The sequence below is a fragment of the Paramormyrops kingsleyae genome, chromosome 8 (assembly GCF_048594095.1).
Source record: "Paramormyrops kingsleyae isolate MSU_618 chromosome 8, PKINGS_0.4, whole genome shotgun sequence".
Lineage (NCBI taxonomy): Eukaryota > Metazoa > Chordata > Actinopteri > Osteoglossiformes > Mormyridae > Paramormyrops > Paramormyrops kingsleyae.
This window is the reverse complement of record NC_132804.1, coordinates 30642510-30661172: the sequence shown is the minus strand read 5'-3', so window position 1 is coordinate 30661172 and position 18663 is coordinate 30642510. Positions and strand designations below refer to the sequence as shown.

Genomic DNA, 18663 nt, shown 5'->3' with positions numbered 1-18663 from the left:
AGGGCTGGGCGGCAGCCGAGTGCCTGAAGGGGGCAGCAGCGAGCAGCACCGTGACCCGCCGCTGGTCCTGGTACCTGTGTCGTTGTTCAGGTGGCTGAGCTGAACATAAGGGACTGTTAGCGTGAACGCAGGAGAGAGAGAGAGAGAGAGAGAGAGAGAGACGGAGAGAGAGGGAGGAACAATAGAGACAGCCATTAAGACAAGATCGTCATCATGGACCAGAACTACTGCGCTGAGCCCGCTGAGCCATTCGGCTGTCCTTTGTCACATGACGGCCCACTGGCACGGTAAGCACAGTGCACTGCACACCCCCGGCCCATGTTCTTACAGATCTACTGTGGCAAAACATAGACCCTGATCCCTGGCTAATCTAGCCCAGGGATTAAAATATCGCGGCCCTGGTGGACACCAGGGCTCTCCAGCCAGTCCTCCCAGCACTCCGGTGACCATGGAGGCAGACCGTTTGCTCCTACCCTAGGGTCACATTTGCATTTTACATTTATGCATTCGGCAGACGCTTTTCTCCAGCGGCGTACACGTTTCTCAGAAAGCAGTGTCAGAAAACACTGCAGGTGGGACTCACACCCACAACCTATGGCTTAGGAGGCCAGTGCCTCTGTCGCACGACAGAGCAAAGACTCCATGAAGCAGCCAGCTGCAGTACTATGTCCACGCTGAGCTGCATTTAAATTCGCAGCCCGACACCCCAGGCTGAACAAAGAGCCCAAGAGGGCAGCATAAACCGAAATGTTTTCACTGCGCAACATAACCTGTTCATCATGGCAACATTTATACCGTAAATATGCAGAAATAAAAGTGCCTTCAGTGCCCTAACGCTACAGCTTGAGAGCGCCTCCTTCTGTGCTAAAAGGAACAGCCAGCAGTGACATGTGACCTTCCAGGCTGCAACCAGGGACAATGACGGGCTGACAGGTTGAAAACGTCTCTCTGTGTCTTTAGGCTGGGAGAGAGCCAATGCAGCACAGCTTACGCCTCCGAGAGGTCTGACATCTTCTTAGTTTGTATTCCAGTGCGGTTTGTCCTTGATTCTAGGCTTATAAAGGTGCCTCTGTGAACAGCATCTGAAGAAACACAAAGACCAGGTTGGGGGGGGGGGGGGCAGCCTAGTGCTACACTCCCCTCGGTCGTGACCGGTGTCACAAACGCCTGGAGGCGCCGTGCTCGGCCTGATGGGAAAGCCTCCTCCCCTAAGCCCACTGCACGGCACACAGGGGAACAAACAGCCACTTCACTACAGCCTGGTACTTTTCTCACGACCCGGTCAGACCGGTAGCCGTGGCGTATGAGCTGGTAGAGGCTGCCAGGCTGCACGGGAGAACATCATGGCTGAGAGGCACCGCTAGGGGGGCAGGTTTACAGCCCAAAGCGCCTGAAATGAGGGGGAGCACACACAGAGCCCGGGGGGAAGGGGCTGAAGCCCGCACACGATTCAGAAAGAGGCTTTACATCCCAACACAGACCTCAAAGGGCTGGGCTGCCGCGTTTGGAGGGGAGGGGTTTCATTTATACCTCAGCATTGGGGGTGGGGGCTTTAAACAAGGCACAGAAGACGGGACACTTCGACAAAGGAAAAAACAGGAAAATCAACCATCATGTTAGACTGTTCAGACGAAGCAAACAACATTACGGAAAACAAAGAGCACCAATCTGGAGAAGCATCCAGAAGGATGGTGCGTCACGGCCAGACGGAGGGAAGTGGGGCGGATACTTACTGTAGCCCATCCCCTGGACAAAGTACTTGAAGGCTTCGGTGAGCTTGCCAGGCTGAAAGAGAGAGATGGGTTACACCCTGGTGCTTGAGAACTGGCCCTGTGACCAGGAGGTCATGTGCTTGAGTCTCCAGCCCGGATTGCCTCATACACTAACAGTACAGTAGATAATAGAAAAGGTTAGAAAAGCAAAGATAGTCACTAATGAATAGGGTGGTGGTGGGTCGGGGGGCTGTAGACTGGGGGTGAGCAGGTGTCCCCCACTGCTCCATCTCATTAAAGGCCCCGATTAGAACTGCCTTTGACCCCCCTCCCCCCACCATCACCACGAGGTGCTGCTAATCCGTGTCCATGACAACGGGCCTCGCAGTGGACCCCACACTGAAAAGCCTTTTAGGACTATACCGGGTACATACCATCCAGCAGAGCCATGCAACTACTTCAGTTAGCTATAAACAAGCTTATAAGGTGAGCCCATGGTATGCCATGGATGACATGACAGTACCAGCAGAGGGAATGGGACAGCGGTACGAGAAGACCGCGTGGGACAGTGGTACGAGGAGACCGCGTGTAACGCACACTCACCTGGACAACCTGAGGCAGGCCCCCACAGTCGGCCATCTGCAGGAGAGATGGACAGAGCACATGAGACATGGCCTTACTCCAACAGAGCTGAGAGGGACAGGGTCACCGTCCCGTCAGCGAACCGCGTGCAGAGCTGAGCCCACAAAACCTGAAGGTTCACACGCACACCGGAACGCCCCACACATTACCACCAACACCATGAAACAAAGTCACAAAGTCCACTCACCTTTAACAAGGTAGTTTTTGTTGGGTTTAACCTAGAGTTACACTCAACCTGCACACAGGAAATGAGGGCATGACGATTAGAGACTCGGCAAATGAACAGGATGGCATTGCAAAGGGCAGAGCGGCCATACTGGCATTTATCAACGACACCTCAAACTGCTTGGTTAAAGGCACTATACAGAAATACTCTGGATTTACGCAAATTCTTCAGTTCCTTGTATTTACTGGACGTCACGGTGAAACATACCACTGCCTCCACGGCTGGGGAACTGTCACCAACCACCAGCAGGGCGGGACACCTACAAGGGCAGCAGAGAGGGGCGGCGTGAGGAGTGGGGCTGAGGACGGCAGCCAGGGGCGCTCGTGAGCATCCGGGCGTCACTTACGTCAGGGTGGTGACGTTCTCGTTGAGGCCGGGAATGGGCCTCTCGATCTCCAGATCCCGACGGCTTGTGAATGGGAGAAGAGCTTGTCAAGGGGGCGCCACTGTAAGCGCTCACACTTTCAGGCTGAAGGCTCACGGGCTGCCTGCCCTACCTGTTGTAGGAGGTACAGAAGAGGCTCAGGTTGTCCTGGTTGATGTCCTGTGAGATGTGCAGACGGTAGGTCTGGATCAGCTCCTGGTTCTGTGTTAGCTCATCCTTGGGGGGGTAGAAAAACCAGGTCATACCGGTACCAGTTCGCCAAACATGACCTCTTCCATTCACAGATTAGGTCAAAGGTTGTCCCTCACAGAGCCATTCACATGGGCTGAGCAGAAACTCACATGGACGAATAATGCGAGGAAGAAAAGCCGGGTGGCATAAAGACTCTCTGCAGCCAAATGTGACCACGGATGAATGACTCACTGGCAGGAGTCACTGGCAGGAGTCACATTATTCCTGCAATAAGAAGCCCACCAGCAGGGGGCCACCTAACACACAGGCTGAAGAGCGACCAGAGCAGGCAGGCATGTGAACTGGCAGAACCTCCTGGAGGTAATAATGTCGCAGGTGGAGCCAGGCTGCAGGGGGCGCTGGCGAGCCCCCAGCGGCTTGATGTCCCACTGCGAGGACGCCTTGGCGGTTGATGGCGGGTGCTGGTGGTGGCTGACAGTGCACAACTGGAGCTGGCAGCAGCAGGGAACACTGCCAGTTCATACACTGTTCATAGTAAAGACACCAGCTGCTGCTAATGCCTTTCGTAGTATTTTTCTTTTATCTTTCCTCAATTTTTAATAAATCTGCACTTTTTATCAACAAAATAACCATTGAATAAACATGTACAAAGAACGAGAAGGCTCTCTATGGGGTTAGCAATGCCTTAAAGAAAGCACACAGTCCTTCGGCAATAATACCAACATAAATACTGCAACTAGATTAATATGTACTAAATAAAAAGACTTGGCAACCATCACATGAGTTAATGATTGATTAGTTGCTGTGGCATTAACTAATCTCACAGAACAGCATCTAAATACCATCAGATTTACACTGCGGGGCTTCAGCTGAAGTTCAAGTAATTATCCTGTTCCCTGGGCTTAGCTCAGCCACAAAAACTTGGGTTTTATAATCAGATAATGCTAAGCATATACAGGCATGCGTTAATAGTGAATGCAGTAGATTGCAAATGCATACTTAATTTCAGACTGAAAGAACTACATACTGTTGGACAGTATGTCAATCTAGACAGAGAAATAATCAGATTTTCATGCTTGAGGTGATGTTTTCTCTGACTGTGACTGCATTCCTCTGTTGACGGAAACATTGTTAGACTGGTCCTAAGCAGCCCCCACCAGCGCAGCCCCCAGTTTTTAAACGTATACCAGATAATGTTGAAAAGGAATTATCGTTAAAATGAAAATATGAAAAAGTCAACCCAGGATCTCAACCCAGTTGACACTCGCGGTCCTTGTGATGTGAGAATTGCATGTGCATAATATCGCAAATCATCCATAATATACTATAGCAGCATGAGGGCGCGGGAGCTCTACCTGCACTTAGGGTAGTTCTGCATCAAAAGGCTATATGATTAAAAAGGCTTGGCAAACACAGAGTGATGGACACTCACGGTGCTGAAGTGATGAGACATCACAATGTCCACCAGGTTGCTGGTCCATCCAGTGAGCTGCGGAAACAGAGCAGACAGACCTGTCAGTGCGGCTTTGAGCTGCTGGTGGCACTTCCCTGCCTTTCCCACCCGCTACCTCCGCAGTTACCAGTGTACCAGCTGCAGGCAGCCGATGCCCACACTGGAAATACCAGCTGCAGGGGCCCTGTGACTCGAGCGGGCCATGAACTTACACTGCATTCCACCGCGTTACACTGCATTCCACCACGTTACTCCAAGTCACACTGTATTACGCCATGCTAGTCTACATTACACTACGTTAGGCTTCATTACAACACGTCACTTAGTGTTCCAGAGTGTTAGGTGGCATTCCACTACATTACTCTGTGATACACTGTATTACATTATGCTAACCTGCTTTAGACTGCATTACACCACGAGTCTGCATTACATTGCATTGAACTGCATTACACCACATCTCTCTGCATTGCGCTGCGTTACACTGCATTACGACACATCACTTTGCGTTACACTGTATTAGACTACACGGACTACATTCCACCACATTAGTTTGCGTTAGTGTTAGACTGCATTACACCACATCACTGTGTTACAATCCATTACATGGCATTACACCACATTACTCTGTATTACACAGCATTGAACCAGATTATTATGCGTTACACCATGTTGATCAATGTCATACTGCATTAGACTGCATTACATCACATCACTCCGTGTTTCACTGAGTTAGACTGCATTACACCACGTTACTCCGCATTACACCACATTACTCTGTGTTACATAGCATTAGACTGCATTAAACCACGTTACTCTGTGATACACAGCATTAGACTGCATTACACCACGTTACTCTGTGATACACAGCATTAGACTGCATTAAACCACGTTACTCTGTGATACACAGCATTAGACTGCATTACACCACGTTACTCTGTGATACACAGCATTAGACTGCATTAAACCACGTTACTCTGTGATACACAGCATTAGACTGCATTAAACCACGTTACTCTGTGATACACAGCATTAGACTGCATTACACCACGTTACTCTGTGATACACAGCATTAGACTGCATTAAACCACGTTACTCTGTGATACACAGCATTAGACTGCATTACACCACATTACTCTGTGTTACATAGCATTAGACAGAGTAACGTGGTTTAATGCAGTGATACACAGCATTAGACTGCATTAAACCATATCACTCTGTGTTACACTTTGTCACTCTACAATACACTGCTTTACATCATGTTACTCTGCTTTATGGCACGTTATTGTGCATTACACTGCTTTACATCACGTTGGGTTGGGTTACAGCAGTGGTTCCCAAACTTTCTCTGCAGGGTCCCCCTTTTCTAGATAGGAACATTATTGAGCCCCCCCATTCAAACTACACAGGTTCAGATTCAAACTCTATTTGAAATACAACTCCCTTTTCTAATTGAGCGAAACAAATGCAATTACAAAATACAAATGGTGCAATTTCACCACTGTGGGAGAAAAAAGAGCAATCAATTAAAAATAAAAGTCCAAGTTTGAAATTATGCAAATGCAGATTTAACATTCCTGTTAATATTCATTGGCGTACACAAATTAAAGTTTTACGATTACCGCATTTTGTTTTAAAATGATAACCGCAGGTTTCGGCCTGTACCATAGCACAAAACAACACTAAATCATACCCATTAATTGACAGTCTCCCTGCACTTCATGTAGAAAATTTTAAACCTTGTTTTTCATGATATGGTTAGATCTTTTTTCCAGCGCTGCAAAACGTTGTTACGCGTCACTATGTCACATGGTGCAAAAACCTTGCAAGAGCAAGACGACTTAAGACAGATCGTTATCTGCTATTTCTCCCGAATATCACGTAAAGCAGTGAGAACTGGTTTTCAGTTAATTTACCTGGCAAAATAAAGTTTAAATAAATTAAATAAATGCTCTAATAGTACACGTAAGTTAGTGGTTTATTTATTGTTAGTTAATGTAATGTTGCGCTGCTTTATTTGTTTAATTGTCCAGTCTGTGAATAGATTATTTTAGGGTGGCACATGTCCCTGAGGCTATCCCATTGGTGCGCCCCTCCGCAATACCTCTGCGCCCCCTTAGGGGGGTGCCCCCCCCAGTTTGGGAACCACTGGGTTACAGCATGACACACTAAGACCATCCATCATTTTGATGGCGCCAAGAGAAGGTGTGTCAAGCATGGAGAGAACAGTGAAGGAATCGGGGCGGGGTAAGATGGCAGAGCAGGCAGCCTCTGGAAGCTCCTCCCACCACAGAAAGACAGCGTGAGGAGCTGCAGTGACTGGGCAGCAGCTTGCTGTAGGCACCTGGCCCGAGATAAAGAGGGCCAGCTGGGCGGATTACGGGTCGCCGGGTAGGGAGGCAGGCTTCCCACTCGGAATGAGCCGGTCACAGCCGGCTTGGACTTCTACGGCATTCCTTTGATTTTCCCAGATGCCCACACCTCCTGCCTTCTCTGAACAGTCCCATTTTTAATGTTTTGACGTTTTAACATGGATGTGTCACTGGCATGCGAGTTTTTAACCACATTGGGGTTATTAGCTTGTTATAAATGGCTCATCGTTTTGCATTTATTGGTTCTATAGTTTAAATTTTCTACACCCTGGATACACATGACAATAAATGTTTTTTTTTACCCAGTACATCATCTGTCTGGTAACCTACAGGAAGGTTAGTTAGACAGCATGCTACAGCCCTATGCTCCTTCCAGAACTTCTTATTGAAGCAAAGCAAGAAGCAGAAGATGATGAAGGGATCCTAGAATGTTACTCTAAACTAGAGGTCGACTGATACATCGGGTCGATATTTGGCATTTTTTTTTTATGTATCGGCATCGGTCGATATCCGAGTGTAGTATGCAGATTTACAGACAGGCACGTCTGCAGGCAGCCCAGTGTTATTGTTGCTGTGGAACACGTGACCCATGCTGCCTCGTGCAAGACCCCAGTCAGAAGTTTTGGAAGAGTCCTGGGAGAAAATGGTAAGACTTAAATTCTGATCTTTCAATGACCTGTTTATTTAACTGGTTTGCTATGAAATGCTTTAAAAGAAAACGCGAGCGCTTTTGAAACAGAACGCGAATTACGCTGTCGGGAACTGGTGTAATGATAATGAGCCTTCAACCAACTGTAGCTTACAGGTAACATTAAGGATCATTGATTCTGGCAGAGTTAGTTTTGCGCGCTTGTTGGGCTCACACGTTTTTTTAATAGTTAAAAATTATTTTGTTAACATTTTAATTATTATCATATCAGCCCAATGTTATCAGTTCTGTTTTTTTTCTTGTGTTGGAGAGTTTCACTCTGTGAGTGTGTGGGGCGGAGCAGGCAGCTCTCAAATACTGCAGCGTGTGTGAGAGTTGGGTTACTCTGCCCCAATCACAGACAGCACCATCCTCGGAGACACAGAGCTGCCAAGAACAATGCATGGTGGAGATAACTGTTCGAAAGCGTGGTTTACCATTCACCTGAACTGATGCTGACAATGGTCCTTCTGTGCAACTTGTTTGCATTTGAGAGCAGAGATTCGAACAATTTGTCAGACGTCTAGACAAAAAGTGCACGACTTTGCGCAGTTAGTTTCCTCATTAAACATGTCTATCCTTTATACGGGCTTACCCGTCGACAACGTCACAATCACTAGGGGCTCATGTTGTCCTTGCATACAAGGCTGTGTAATACAACAAAGTTATTTTATTTTCTGCGATCGCTAGATTCTGATTGTGAGTTTGGCTTGTAAGCTATCTGTCTGCTAACAACATAAACAACATGTTAGTGAAAGGTTTTGGGCCTTGTACACTATTCATCATACCATGATGCACTTAGTTACTAGTGTTTTTTTCTTTCAAAATGTATTAGAATGTAATTGTTTTAATGTGCATGGAATACTGGAATTGTAGAATGAATTGAAGATGAAGGCACTATAATAAAAATGCTAACCTTGCATTTTTTCTTCTGTTTTAGTGATTGCTGTCTGATGGCTGAACAAAAATCTAATCAGAAATGAGTTTGCTGCTATATTGTGCACTAAAAGAGATTCTGATGCTGCCATTTTTATTGTTTATAAGTTTGTTATTGTTTACAGGTTGTATTGTGTTTTTGTTAAGGTTATATTTAAATTTACTCAAGTCAGTATTCAATGAATGCTAATTTTATGTATTGTTTGTTATTATTAGTGTGATATTTTACCATGCATATAGAGGAGAAAACGTCCAATTATCGGCCAAAAAAATTTGGCAGCATATATCGGCCATCGGCTGACCCTGACTCCAAAATATCGGCATCGGCTATTGAAAAACCCATATCGGTCGACCTCTACTCTAAACCTGAACAAATTTAGAAAGACTACTCAGCTTTTCACAGGTATGTGGATAAAATAGCATGGCGAATGATTAAACGGCCTCGTTGGGTCTGATCAAGACAGCTGGCAAGACAGTCACAGACTTACCTTGGAGGCGGCCCAGTCAATCCAGCCCTCAGCACATGGATCCACGTTGATCAGAACCAAGCCTTCAACAAGGTTGGGCTGGTTCAGCTGTGCACACAAACAGCAACTGAGTGAGCCGCCCATCCTGGGACAGGAGGAATACTGAAAGCCCGCAACCTGAAACTTCACTAATTTGCTCCTCCAGTGCACAGCAGTCCCTGTCTGTCAGCCTGCCTGCCTGTGTCTGTCTCCCTCTCTCCCTGTCTGTCAGCCTGCCTTGCCTGTGTCTGTCTCCCTCTCTCCCTGTCTGTCAGCCTGCCTGCCTGTGTCTGTCTCCCTCTCTCCCTGTCTGTCAGCCTGCCTGCCTGTGTCTGTCTCCCTCTCTCCCTGTCTGTCAGCCTGCCTGCCTGTGTCTGTCTCCCTCTCTCCCTGTCTGTCAGCCTGCCTGCCTGTGTCTGTCTCCCTCTCTCCCTGTCTGTCAGCCTGCCTTGCCTGTGTCTGTCTCCCTCTCTCCCTGTCTGTCAGCCTGCCTGCCTGTGTCTGTCTCCCTCTCTCCCTGTCTGTCAGCCTGCCTGCCTGTGTCTGTCTCCCTCTCTCCCTGTCTGTCAGCCTGCCTGCCTGTGTCTGTCTCCCTCTCTCCCTGTCTGTCAGCCTGCCTGCCTGTGTCTGTCTCCCTCTCTCCCTGTCTGTCAGCCTGCCTTGCCTGTGTCTGTCTCCCTCTCTCCCTGTCAACCTGCCTGCCTGTGTCTGTCTCCCTCTCTCCCTGTCTGTCAGCCTGCCTGCCTGTGTCTGTCTCCCTCTCTCCCTGTCTGTCAGCCTGCCTGCCTGTGTCTGTCTCCCTCTCTCCCTGTCTGTCAGCCTGCCTGCCTGTGTCTGTCTCCCTCTCTCCCTGTCTGTCAGCCTGCCTGCCTGTGTCTGTCTCCCTCTCTCCCTGTCTGTCAGCCTGCCTGCCTGTGTCTGTCTCCCTCTCTCCCTGTCTGTCAGCCTGCCTGCCTGTGTCTGTCTCCCTCTCTCCCTGTCTGTCAGCCTGCCTTGCCTGTGTCTGTCTCCCTCTCTCCCTGTCAACCTGCCTGTGTCTCTGACTCCCTTTCTCTGTGTCTGCCTGCCTGCTGTCTGTGTCTCTGTCTCCGTCAATCTGTCTGTCCATTCACCCATCCACATATAATGTGCATCGTATGTGTATATGCGAGTCATGTGTGAAGCACGCCAGCAAAGAAAGAGGCAATAGGAAGTTATTTTGGGCACCAGATACAGAAACAATGAGGCTGGACCCCATGGGAGAACCCCCCCCCCCATCTCTCCAGGGCGTGTGTGTGTGTGTGTGTGTGTGTGACAGCATGTTCGCTCACACATGCATGTGTGTAGGGGCTGAAGCACACAAGGATCACAGACACCAGTGACTGGAGTTTCCAGAAGTGTGGAGGGAGTTAATTTAGTTGCAAAATCCTCTTAGTGAACAGATAATCTACTCAGAATTATTATTATTATTATTATTATTATTATTATTATTAAGCTGAGACTCACCGCGAATCTGGTCAGGATGTAGGCCCCGGCTCCCACACCGATGCCGATCACGCTGCTCACCCTGCGTCAGGAAAGGGAGCGGAGTGAGCAGACGTGAAGCACAGACCTCCGCCAGCCAAGGGGGGACACACACTCCGCACAGCGTACACAGGGAGCCGAAGGGGAGGCCCCCCGCAGACTGCGCGACCATGCTGTCCGAGGGCATCGTCGGGGGGACAGGGACAGAGCCATTAGACGATGGCTGATTGCAGTCTGCAGCTGTAGAACGAGCTACCCCTGCATATTCGTGGGGCACCAACACTTTCCAAGTTTAAAAGCTCATTTTTATTCCTTGGCTTTCGTGTTCGTGTTTCGGCTTCGTGTTTTTAGTGTTTGTGTGTTTAATATTTTGATTGTACAGCACTTTTGATACAACTGTGGTTGAGTGAAATGTACTTTAGACATAAATTGCAACTTGAACTCGAGCCAAACCCGTCATATTATCCTGCATGACCTCAGAGTATACCTACCCCTCCATTTCAATACTGACTGTACACATTTGTTTATGCTTATGAAACTCCAATCTTAGGCTAAAAGCTTTCCACTCGATCAGTAGGTTACATGAGAACCAAATTCTCCTGAGAATTTATTCATAGTTTTAAAAGCAAAATCCCAGAATATAGTGGGTGGGAGAAACAGCACTGTTTTGAATATTGGGTGGGATGTGTCCCACCCGTCCCCCCATGAGGCTGTCTTAGAAAGACGGCGTGTTCCGGAAGGAAACCTGCCACAGGAGGCCTGCCTTAAACAATGGGCCTTCAAGAAAAGAGCCCACGCTAAAAAGAGAGAATGTTCTGGAAGAAAGTCTGAGGTAAAAAAGAGGCCTGTTCAGGCTAATAGTCTGAGGGGGAAAAAAGAGGCCTGTTCAGGCTAAAATCTGAAGTAAAAAAGAGAACGTTCTGGAAGAAAATCTGAGATAAAAAAGAGGCCTGTTCAGGCTAAAGGTCTGAGGTAAAAAAAAGAATTTTCTGGAAGAATGTCTGAGGTAAAAAGAGAATGTTCTGGAAGAATGTCTGAGGTAAAAAGAGAATGTTCTGGAAGAAAACCCGGTCCACAGAAGGTCTAAGAAACCTCAACTCAACTAGTGTCACAGATGGACAGCTTGGAAGGTGTCCGGTCTCTATCCATAATCCGGGAACTGGACGCACAGCATGAGGAAGGGGATAAAGCTCACAGGAGGCAGCAGACGTGTGACCCGTCGCAGGGTGTGGACATGAGCCAGACCCAGCACAGCGCCCCCTCCTGACACAGACCGGCAGCACGTCTGAGGATTGCTGGGCACCATGACCAGTGGAGAGTAAAACTCACAGGTGGCTGCCAGGCAGTGCACCTCAATGGCAGGCAGCATGGGGACATGACCGCCGTGGGCGACTCCCTGGAGCAGACGGGTGCTCCGTGGGTCTCTGAACGCAGGAGTACAAGGACCTTGTGTAGGGCAGGGATCTGGAGCTCACTTACTTCAGATGAGTCAGCACCGAGGGCAACATCTCTGCCAGCTGGTCCATGGTCGGGTATTGGTACCTGCACAGACACACGCACAGACAGACAGCAGGATGAGCATCCCAAGACAAACTAAAGCCAGCAAGATAAGTGGGGCAGTCTTGGAGCCGGGGGTGTCTAGGTATCTAGGTGTGTCTACATGCATATAGGAGGCTTATACCCAGTAGGAAAAGGGGGGGCACCCTCCTGCTGGCCGGGGGCATCCACATGGACCACGGCGAAGTGCTGCGTAATCTCCTGCATGTCCTCGAAGTTGAAGAGTGTGTTGAAGCAGGACTTGTCTGTCGATGCCAGCAGAGGGAGATGTGAGCACAGCAGACGGGCAAACCTCCAACCACCCCCAGTCACATTTCAGGTACCCGGGTTAGATGTTTGACATCCAGAATCCAGACCTTTTCAATCTAGTCAAGTGTTTCCCGATCTGGACCCGCAAACAGTCCACGTTTTTGCTCGGGAGTTGGGAGGGAGCAAAAATGTGGGCTGTCTGGTAGAGTGTTTGGAGGGAGCAAAAACAGGGACAGACGGAATCCATGACGACCGATTTGGGAAACACTGATCTAATCGCATTCGGTTAAGCATTCAAGTGCAAGCTCAGTACGTCGCTCAGGAGACTGAGCCGCTGAACCCTGCAGCATCTCCCTCACCTTCCAGAAAAACTAAACGTGAAGAGAAGCTGGTAATGAGGCTGATCAGTCTCTGCTCCCGATGGAATCAGGTGCTGAGAAAAAGACATGCTGCCGTCCCGGCCACGGGCTAATGAACACGCACACACACACACACGCGCGCTAACATGGCGGTAACCCAAACCTGCCTGCCAACACTGCACACACACACGCAGGCCACAGTAGCACAGAGTTGTCTCTTACGCTGCTCTGACATCATGGTGTTTACGTGAAATGCTTACACCCATCTACACCACCAGAAGCAACCTGAGCCCCACAAGCTGCAAGGTGCAGCCACCCTGCCTGATCTCAAAGCTGTGTGACCTGTGGTCGGTCCAAGAGCGGCGGTCTGCTTACGGTTCAGCCCAATGTCGTGGTAGGTCAGGATGACCGGCCTGTTGCTCCGAGGGACACCCCTCATGGTCACATGCAGGACCCCATGGGGTGTCTCGATATCATGCTCCTGCAGCCAATCAGAAACAAAAGAATGTAAGTGTGTGAGGGAGCGAGTCACACCTAGACAGATCCAGCTTGTCCCCCATCGTGTGTGTGTGGCTCTTAATACACCCTCTCAAGTGAATAAACTGTGATTACAGGCACAACCCAAACGCTCGAGCTAGATGCTATTTCTGCTGGCTTGACCCAGTGACCCAATGCTGTATACGAAATGCAATAACACACCTCAGTGACACAATGGTATCAGGCTCACCGCAGTAACGTGCATTGCCGACACACTGGCTTTAGGCTCACCGCAGTAACGTACTGCAGTAATACACTGGTGTCAAGCTCACCACAGAAATGTACCTCGGCTACACACTGGCATCAGGCTCACTGCAGTAACACACTTCAGTGACACACCAGTGTCAGGATCACTGCAATAACGCACTGCAGTGACACACCGGCATCAGGCTCACTATAGTAATGCACCTCAGCGACACACTGGCATCAGGCTCACTGCAGTAACACACTTCAGTGACACACCGGTGTCAGGATCACTGCAATAACGCACCGCAGTGACACACCAGCATCAGGCTCACTGCAGTAACACACTGGAGTGACATACAAGCATCAGGCTCACCGCAGTAACGCACCTCAGTAATGCACTGCAGTGATACGTCAATAGCAACATGTGACTGCTGATAAACACAGATCATCGAGGCTCTCACACTGGCATTATAAATCTGATGCCATTATAAATTTAACAGTCAGGAAGGATGTGCAAACAGAAGCCATTTCATGCTCTAGTTAATGTACATTAAAGTTCTGAGTGCTGGGCCTGAATGAGGGCGTGGCTCACTGACCCAACCCAGCCAACCCCCAGGGGCAGTGACCTGCGGACCTACAGGAGGGTGAACAAGCAGCAGCCCGATGCAGAGTCTGATCAGCTAGGGAGCTATTATTACCACAGACACACAGAAAGACTTCATTGTTCCACAAGCGAGAAATACTATGGAGAAAGAGGTATGATTAATCTTCCGGAAGCAGCATTCATACTGCGAAACACCACCTGCACAACCCATCACTAAATCCACCCACATTCTTCATCCAGTGTAACCTGGAGTCAGTCCCAAGCAGCACAGGGCACAGGACACCCTCAACGGGCACATACACACATAGGCAGGGGTGGGAATCGAACCCACAACCCTGAGGTATGACGCCTCCACACTCCCCCTCCTGTATCAACTACCTCTAAATACTAATTTGTACTGGGATCATTTTCCAATAACAGAACTGGTCACAGGTAACAGAAATGTTAAGTTAATCTAATTCATTAACTTAGTCTAATGAAACTTGAGGCTGTGTTATTAAATCAAATCCTTCCAAGAAACACACAAAAAACTCCAGAGGCCCCCGCAACCCAAGCAAAAAAACCCCCCATCGACAGTGAGGGGTCAGCTGACCAGCAGAGAGCCCCCCCCGCCCCCCCAACAGAAAGCATGACTGCTGAATGCTGAGTTAAAGAGGTCGGCCAACTTCCTACTACCAGGAAAAAATAAAACCCCGCAGTGCCTAACAGCAAATCAATCGATAAATAACTAAATACACAAAAACTAAATGGGCCGTAAACATAATGGGCCACAAACGAGGAGCCAAGGAACTGCGAGATGGCTGTTATCCAGCATTCTCGGTCAGGGAGTGGCCACTGAGAGGGTGGGCCCGCGCCCGCCGGCCCCTCCTGAACGCCCCTTAGCTGCCATGCCTATGTGATGCACCAATCACCTGATTCGCCACAAGGTCAAATGTGCCTCACGGACTTTTACAGCATCGCGGGGGCAACAAATGGACAGACAAATGGATGATGGTGGGGCGGGGGGGTGCAGGAAGGGGCATAGTGTTCTCGCCCTAGAGGTGGCGCTCCCTTTGTAGACACGTAGACGCCACACAGCGGCAGGAAGGAAGACACACTCACAGTCACGCACACACTGAGAAAAACGCAGTGTATGGAAAATGGAGGCGCCGTCCATGAGAGACGCAGACACGGCCGGTAAGGCGAGCCACTATTCTCCTGAAATCTTTCCGTGCCGCTGCTTCTCGGGAGATTCAAGGACAAAGCGGGCAAGCCCCAGCGCTTCCAGGGTGGGATGGAGCGAGGAGCAGGGCATCCGGGGGGGGGGGGGGCAGGGTGTGTGTTGCGTCCCAAATCGAGTGAGCGGGCCGGACCCCAAGCGCAGCGGGCGGGGTCTGAACACAGCACCCCACTCCAGAACACCGGTGTGGATGGGCACACACAGCTGGCAGATATGCACCAATCAGTGCAGGCGGGGGCTGTAACAGGAAGGGCGGGGGGGGGGGGGGCATCGTGTGTGTCCCTCTGGATTCTGATCCTCCGAGCACCTGACAAAGGGAGGACCCCCACAGACAGTCCCCCACCAGCCTCTGCCCCGTTGCTCCTGGAGACACCCCCCATCCCATCATCGTAGCCCCCGTGCCGAAGTGTGAGCCCCAACTGCGCACGCAGGCACGTACACATACACACACCCTGAACAACACGGCATGCTCTAATAGACCGTATGAACCTGCTGTCAGTCCAGCCATGCATCAGACACGCAGACGCAGACGCGCACCCCCACATATTCATACACACAGGAATACCGGCTAACACATACACACACACGCCTGGGCGAGGCCACACAGACACGTGAGACACACGCTGCAGTGGGCGCTCCACACATGCCGCACACCACACGCGTGTGAAGCAGAACGACTCACCGCCTCGGCGTCTCCACAGCCCACTGGCTGCAGGTCCAACACGGCTGTCATGGCTGACGGCAGAGCGGGCGATCGGCACGGAGCGGCGGAGCAGGCGAGCGAGGGAGCGGGCCGGGAGCGAGAATGAGCCGTCGGGGGTGGGGAGCGGGGGCCAGGCGGTCCCACCCAAGGAAGGGGAGGGAAAAGCGAGCGAGTGAGCGAGCGAGTGAGTCGGAGAGAGAGCGAGAGAGCAGAGGGAGCTGCTGAATAAGAGAGGGCGGGGGGAGGTGTGCTGGGGGAGGGAGGCTGAGGGTGGCAGCCCGGCACGGCCCGTCACGGCAGGCGGCTTTAAGGTCATGGCAGGGAGGCAGCCAGAAAGGGGCAAACCATTAAACATTAAAAATCAATGAGCGGGTGGCACGGCGAGGGCAGTCGGACGGCCGCGACCCGCAACGTGGAGGGATGGAGAATTTCACAGAACGTTTTGGACGTTTGGGTACGCGAGGCATTGCTCCGGTGCTGACACCCTAGTGTGCCGTGGCCAGACAACCCCAACACTGGTATTAAATCGGGGGGGGGCATTTCCCACTTGGAACTACATTACCCACAATCCCCCACAGGCACAATGCAAGCTCCTCATACTACCTCTCACAGTTGGACAGCTGGCATGCTACACTGTCACGCTGCCTTGCATCCACCCAGGAAGAGAGAGGTGGGGTGTGGCCCCACACAGTGGCTCATCCTGCCAAGTGTGTCTGTACTATAGGAGGAAGCCAGAGCACCTGGAGGAAAACCGTGGGGGAAGAAGGGGCTCCGTCCTTCACTAGCCATCTCTGATCCCCTGTCACACACCCGTCGGGGGACGGCAGCTAACCCATTCCGCTGTAGGTCAGACCTTTCCGTATGGTTCGCTACCGTCCAGGAACTTGCAGTGCATTGTGGGAGGTTCACGCATCCCCCTCCCCCAGACGGATGGCCTGGTCACAACGCAGAGCTGATGCACTCGCTTTGTGGACGACCCACCATGGTTGTTAAGGATAGAGGGAGGGGGAGGGGGAGGGAGGCAGGTTGCCTAAAGCAGATTTTCCTTAGTTTAAATATCCAGACCTTTAAGAGGTTGAAAGCACCACGGTGACAAAGGCCTCCGCTAGGCAACCATGAAGGAATGCTGGCTGCCCATTGCCAGTCCAACAATGACCAATCGGCACGCTTCCAGACAGAGCGAGGTCACTCTCACAGCCTAAGGAAGACTGAGGAAGACTGGGGAAGAGGGGGGAGGGAGAAGGAGGTACTTCCTCTTGTGTCCTATGTCCACTTAAGATACGAGTCATAGGCCATCCAAGCCCAGCACCCTGTATCAGGTTCTGGACTGTACCGCAGATCACACAGAAGACAGGAACCATCTGGATCACTGATGTTACAGCAAAATGTCATTCAGGGTAACACAATGATCCAATTTTGCCGACCGTCATCAGAAACAGAGACCATTACATGGACCACACGGCATGACGAGGTCAACCTGTGCTTCAGATAAGCGGCGGTGAGCTGGCCGGGCGCAGCGCATTACTGCAGCACTCCTGTGACACTTTAATAATGAATATCTTTACGTGGACCTGTACATTTACTGCTTGGGGGCCACATTCCATACGCGGCGAGCAGGGAGGGCAGCTTCGGCTGACGAGGCTCAGGGGAGATGCTCAGCTACAGGGTTAAAGCCGCGGGCGGCTGGAGCACCAACGACCGGGAACGAGGGGCCTAGTGCCGACAGCCCTGCCGCGCCAAAACCTCACTGACCGGTAAACTTGCCCTGCCAGGTTTCCACCATCATCAGAGAGAAGCCCCTCCGTCAGGGCCATGGCGCCATCGTGTTTTTGGGGTGGGTGACGCCTTGCGTTTCGTACTGCGGGGTCCAACATCCCTGCCCGAGGTGTGAGGGAGATCCTCAGTTACAGAGACAGAGGCACAGAGAAAGACAGAGAGGAAAGAAAGAGGGAAACAGAAACAGAGATAGAAACGGAAAGGGGAGGAATCCACAGGTATTAAACCAGCACACACATAACTCCTCCCTGACACACACACACACACACACACACACAGAACTCCTCCCTGAGAGAGAGACACACACACACACACGCAGGACTCCTCCCTGGTACGTACACACGCGCACACACACACACACACAGGTTTGCTCTATGCTGCCTTGTATTTCAGAATGATTAGCAATCTCCAGACCTCAGAAGAGACAGAAACTGGAAACAGAAAATAAGTGATAAAAGACATACACACACTCTGGAAGGTGGGCACCAGGCAGGCAGCAGGTCAGTACCTATAACCAGCCCTCCATAGGGTTTAATCCCAAAAAGTTCATCATTCCCTGTGTACATCGTTGTTGCATCGCTGCACATTCAGTTAGAGTCCATGCTGAGATGTTGGACACAACCACACTCGTCCTCCCCATCCCACAGCCAGCAGGAGTGCTGATCTTGATGGGGTCACGGGGGGCTTGCTGCCCGTTGAGGAAGCTCAGAGCAGCCCCAGCTGATTCACCATCTTTCTGGGACACAGCCCCAGTGTAAGTGAGCGGGAACAGTGAGTGCAGTGTTTCCCCTACCATGATATTAGGGGGGTGCCCCGCCCCCCCCAACGGCACCTCCCGCCCCAACTTGAAGGTCAAGTTAA

At 50.6% G+C, this 18663-nt stretch overlaps 1 protein-coding gene across 3 annotated transcripts in view; it reads right to left on the bottom strand.

The window, feature by feature from the left end:
• Positions 1-18663, bottom strand: part of LOC111835910 (protein NDRG3-like) — a 43550-nt gene that overhangs the window by 2117 nt on the left and 22770 nt on the right. Inside the window, exons 1-14 of one of the 3 annotated variants that reach the window (XM_023796679.2) lie at positions 16006-16159; positions 13153-13258; positions 12294-12414; positions 12092-12154; positions 10595-10655; positions 9092-9178; positions 4590-4646; positions 3078-3181; positions 2927-2989; positions 2788-2839; positions 2542-2589; positions 2316-2351; positions 1734-1785; positions 75-113 (exon numbers count right to left, since the gene is read on the bottom strand). In XM_023796679.2, coding sequence (XP_023652447.1) covers positions 75-113; positions 1734-1785; positions 2316-2351; positions 2542-2589; positions 2788-2839; positions 2927-2989; positions 3078-3181; positions 4590-4646; positions 9092-9178; positions 10595-10655; positions 12092-12154; positions 12294-12414; positions 13153-13258; positions 16006-16056 — 940 coding nt within the window. In that variant the 5' untranslated portion in view covers positions 16057-16159. Of the gene's footprint in view, positions 1-74; positions 114-1733; positions 1786-2315; positions 2352-2541; positions 2590-2787; positions 2840-2926; positions 2990-3077; positions 3182-4589; positions 4647-9091; positions 9179-10594; positions 10656-12091; positions 12155-12293; positions 12415-13152; positions 13259-16005; positions 16160-18663 lie in introns of those variants that run through there. The other 2 variants (XM_023796677.2, XM_023796678.2) reach the window with 2 other exon arrangements.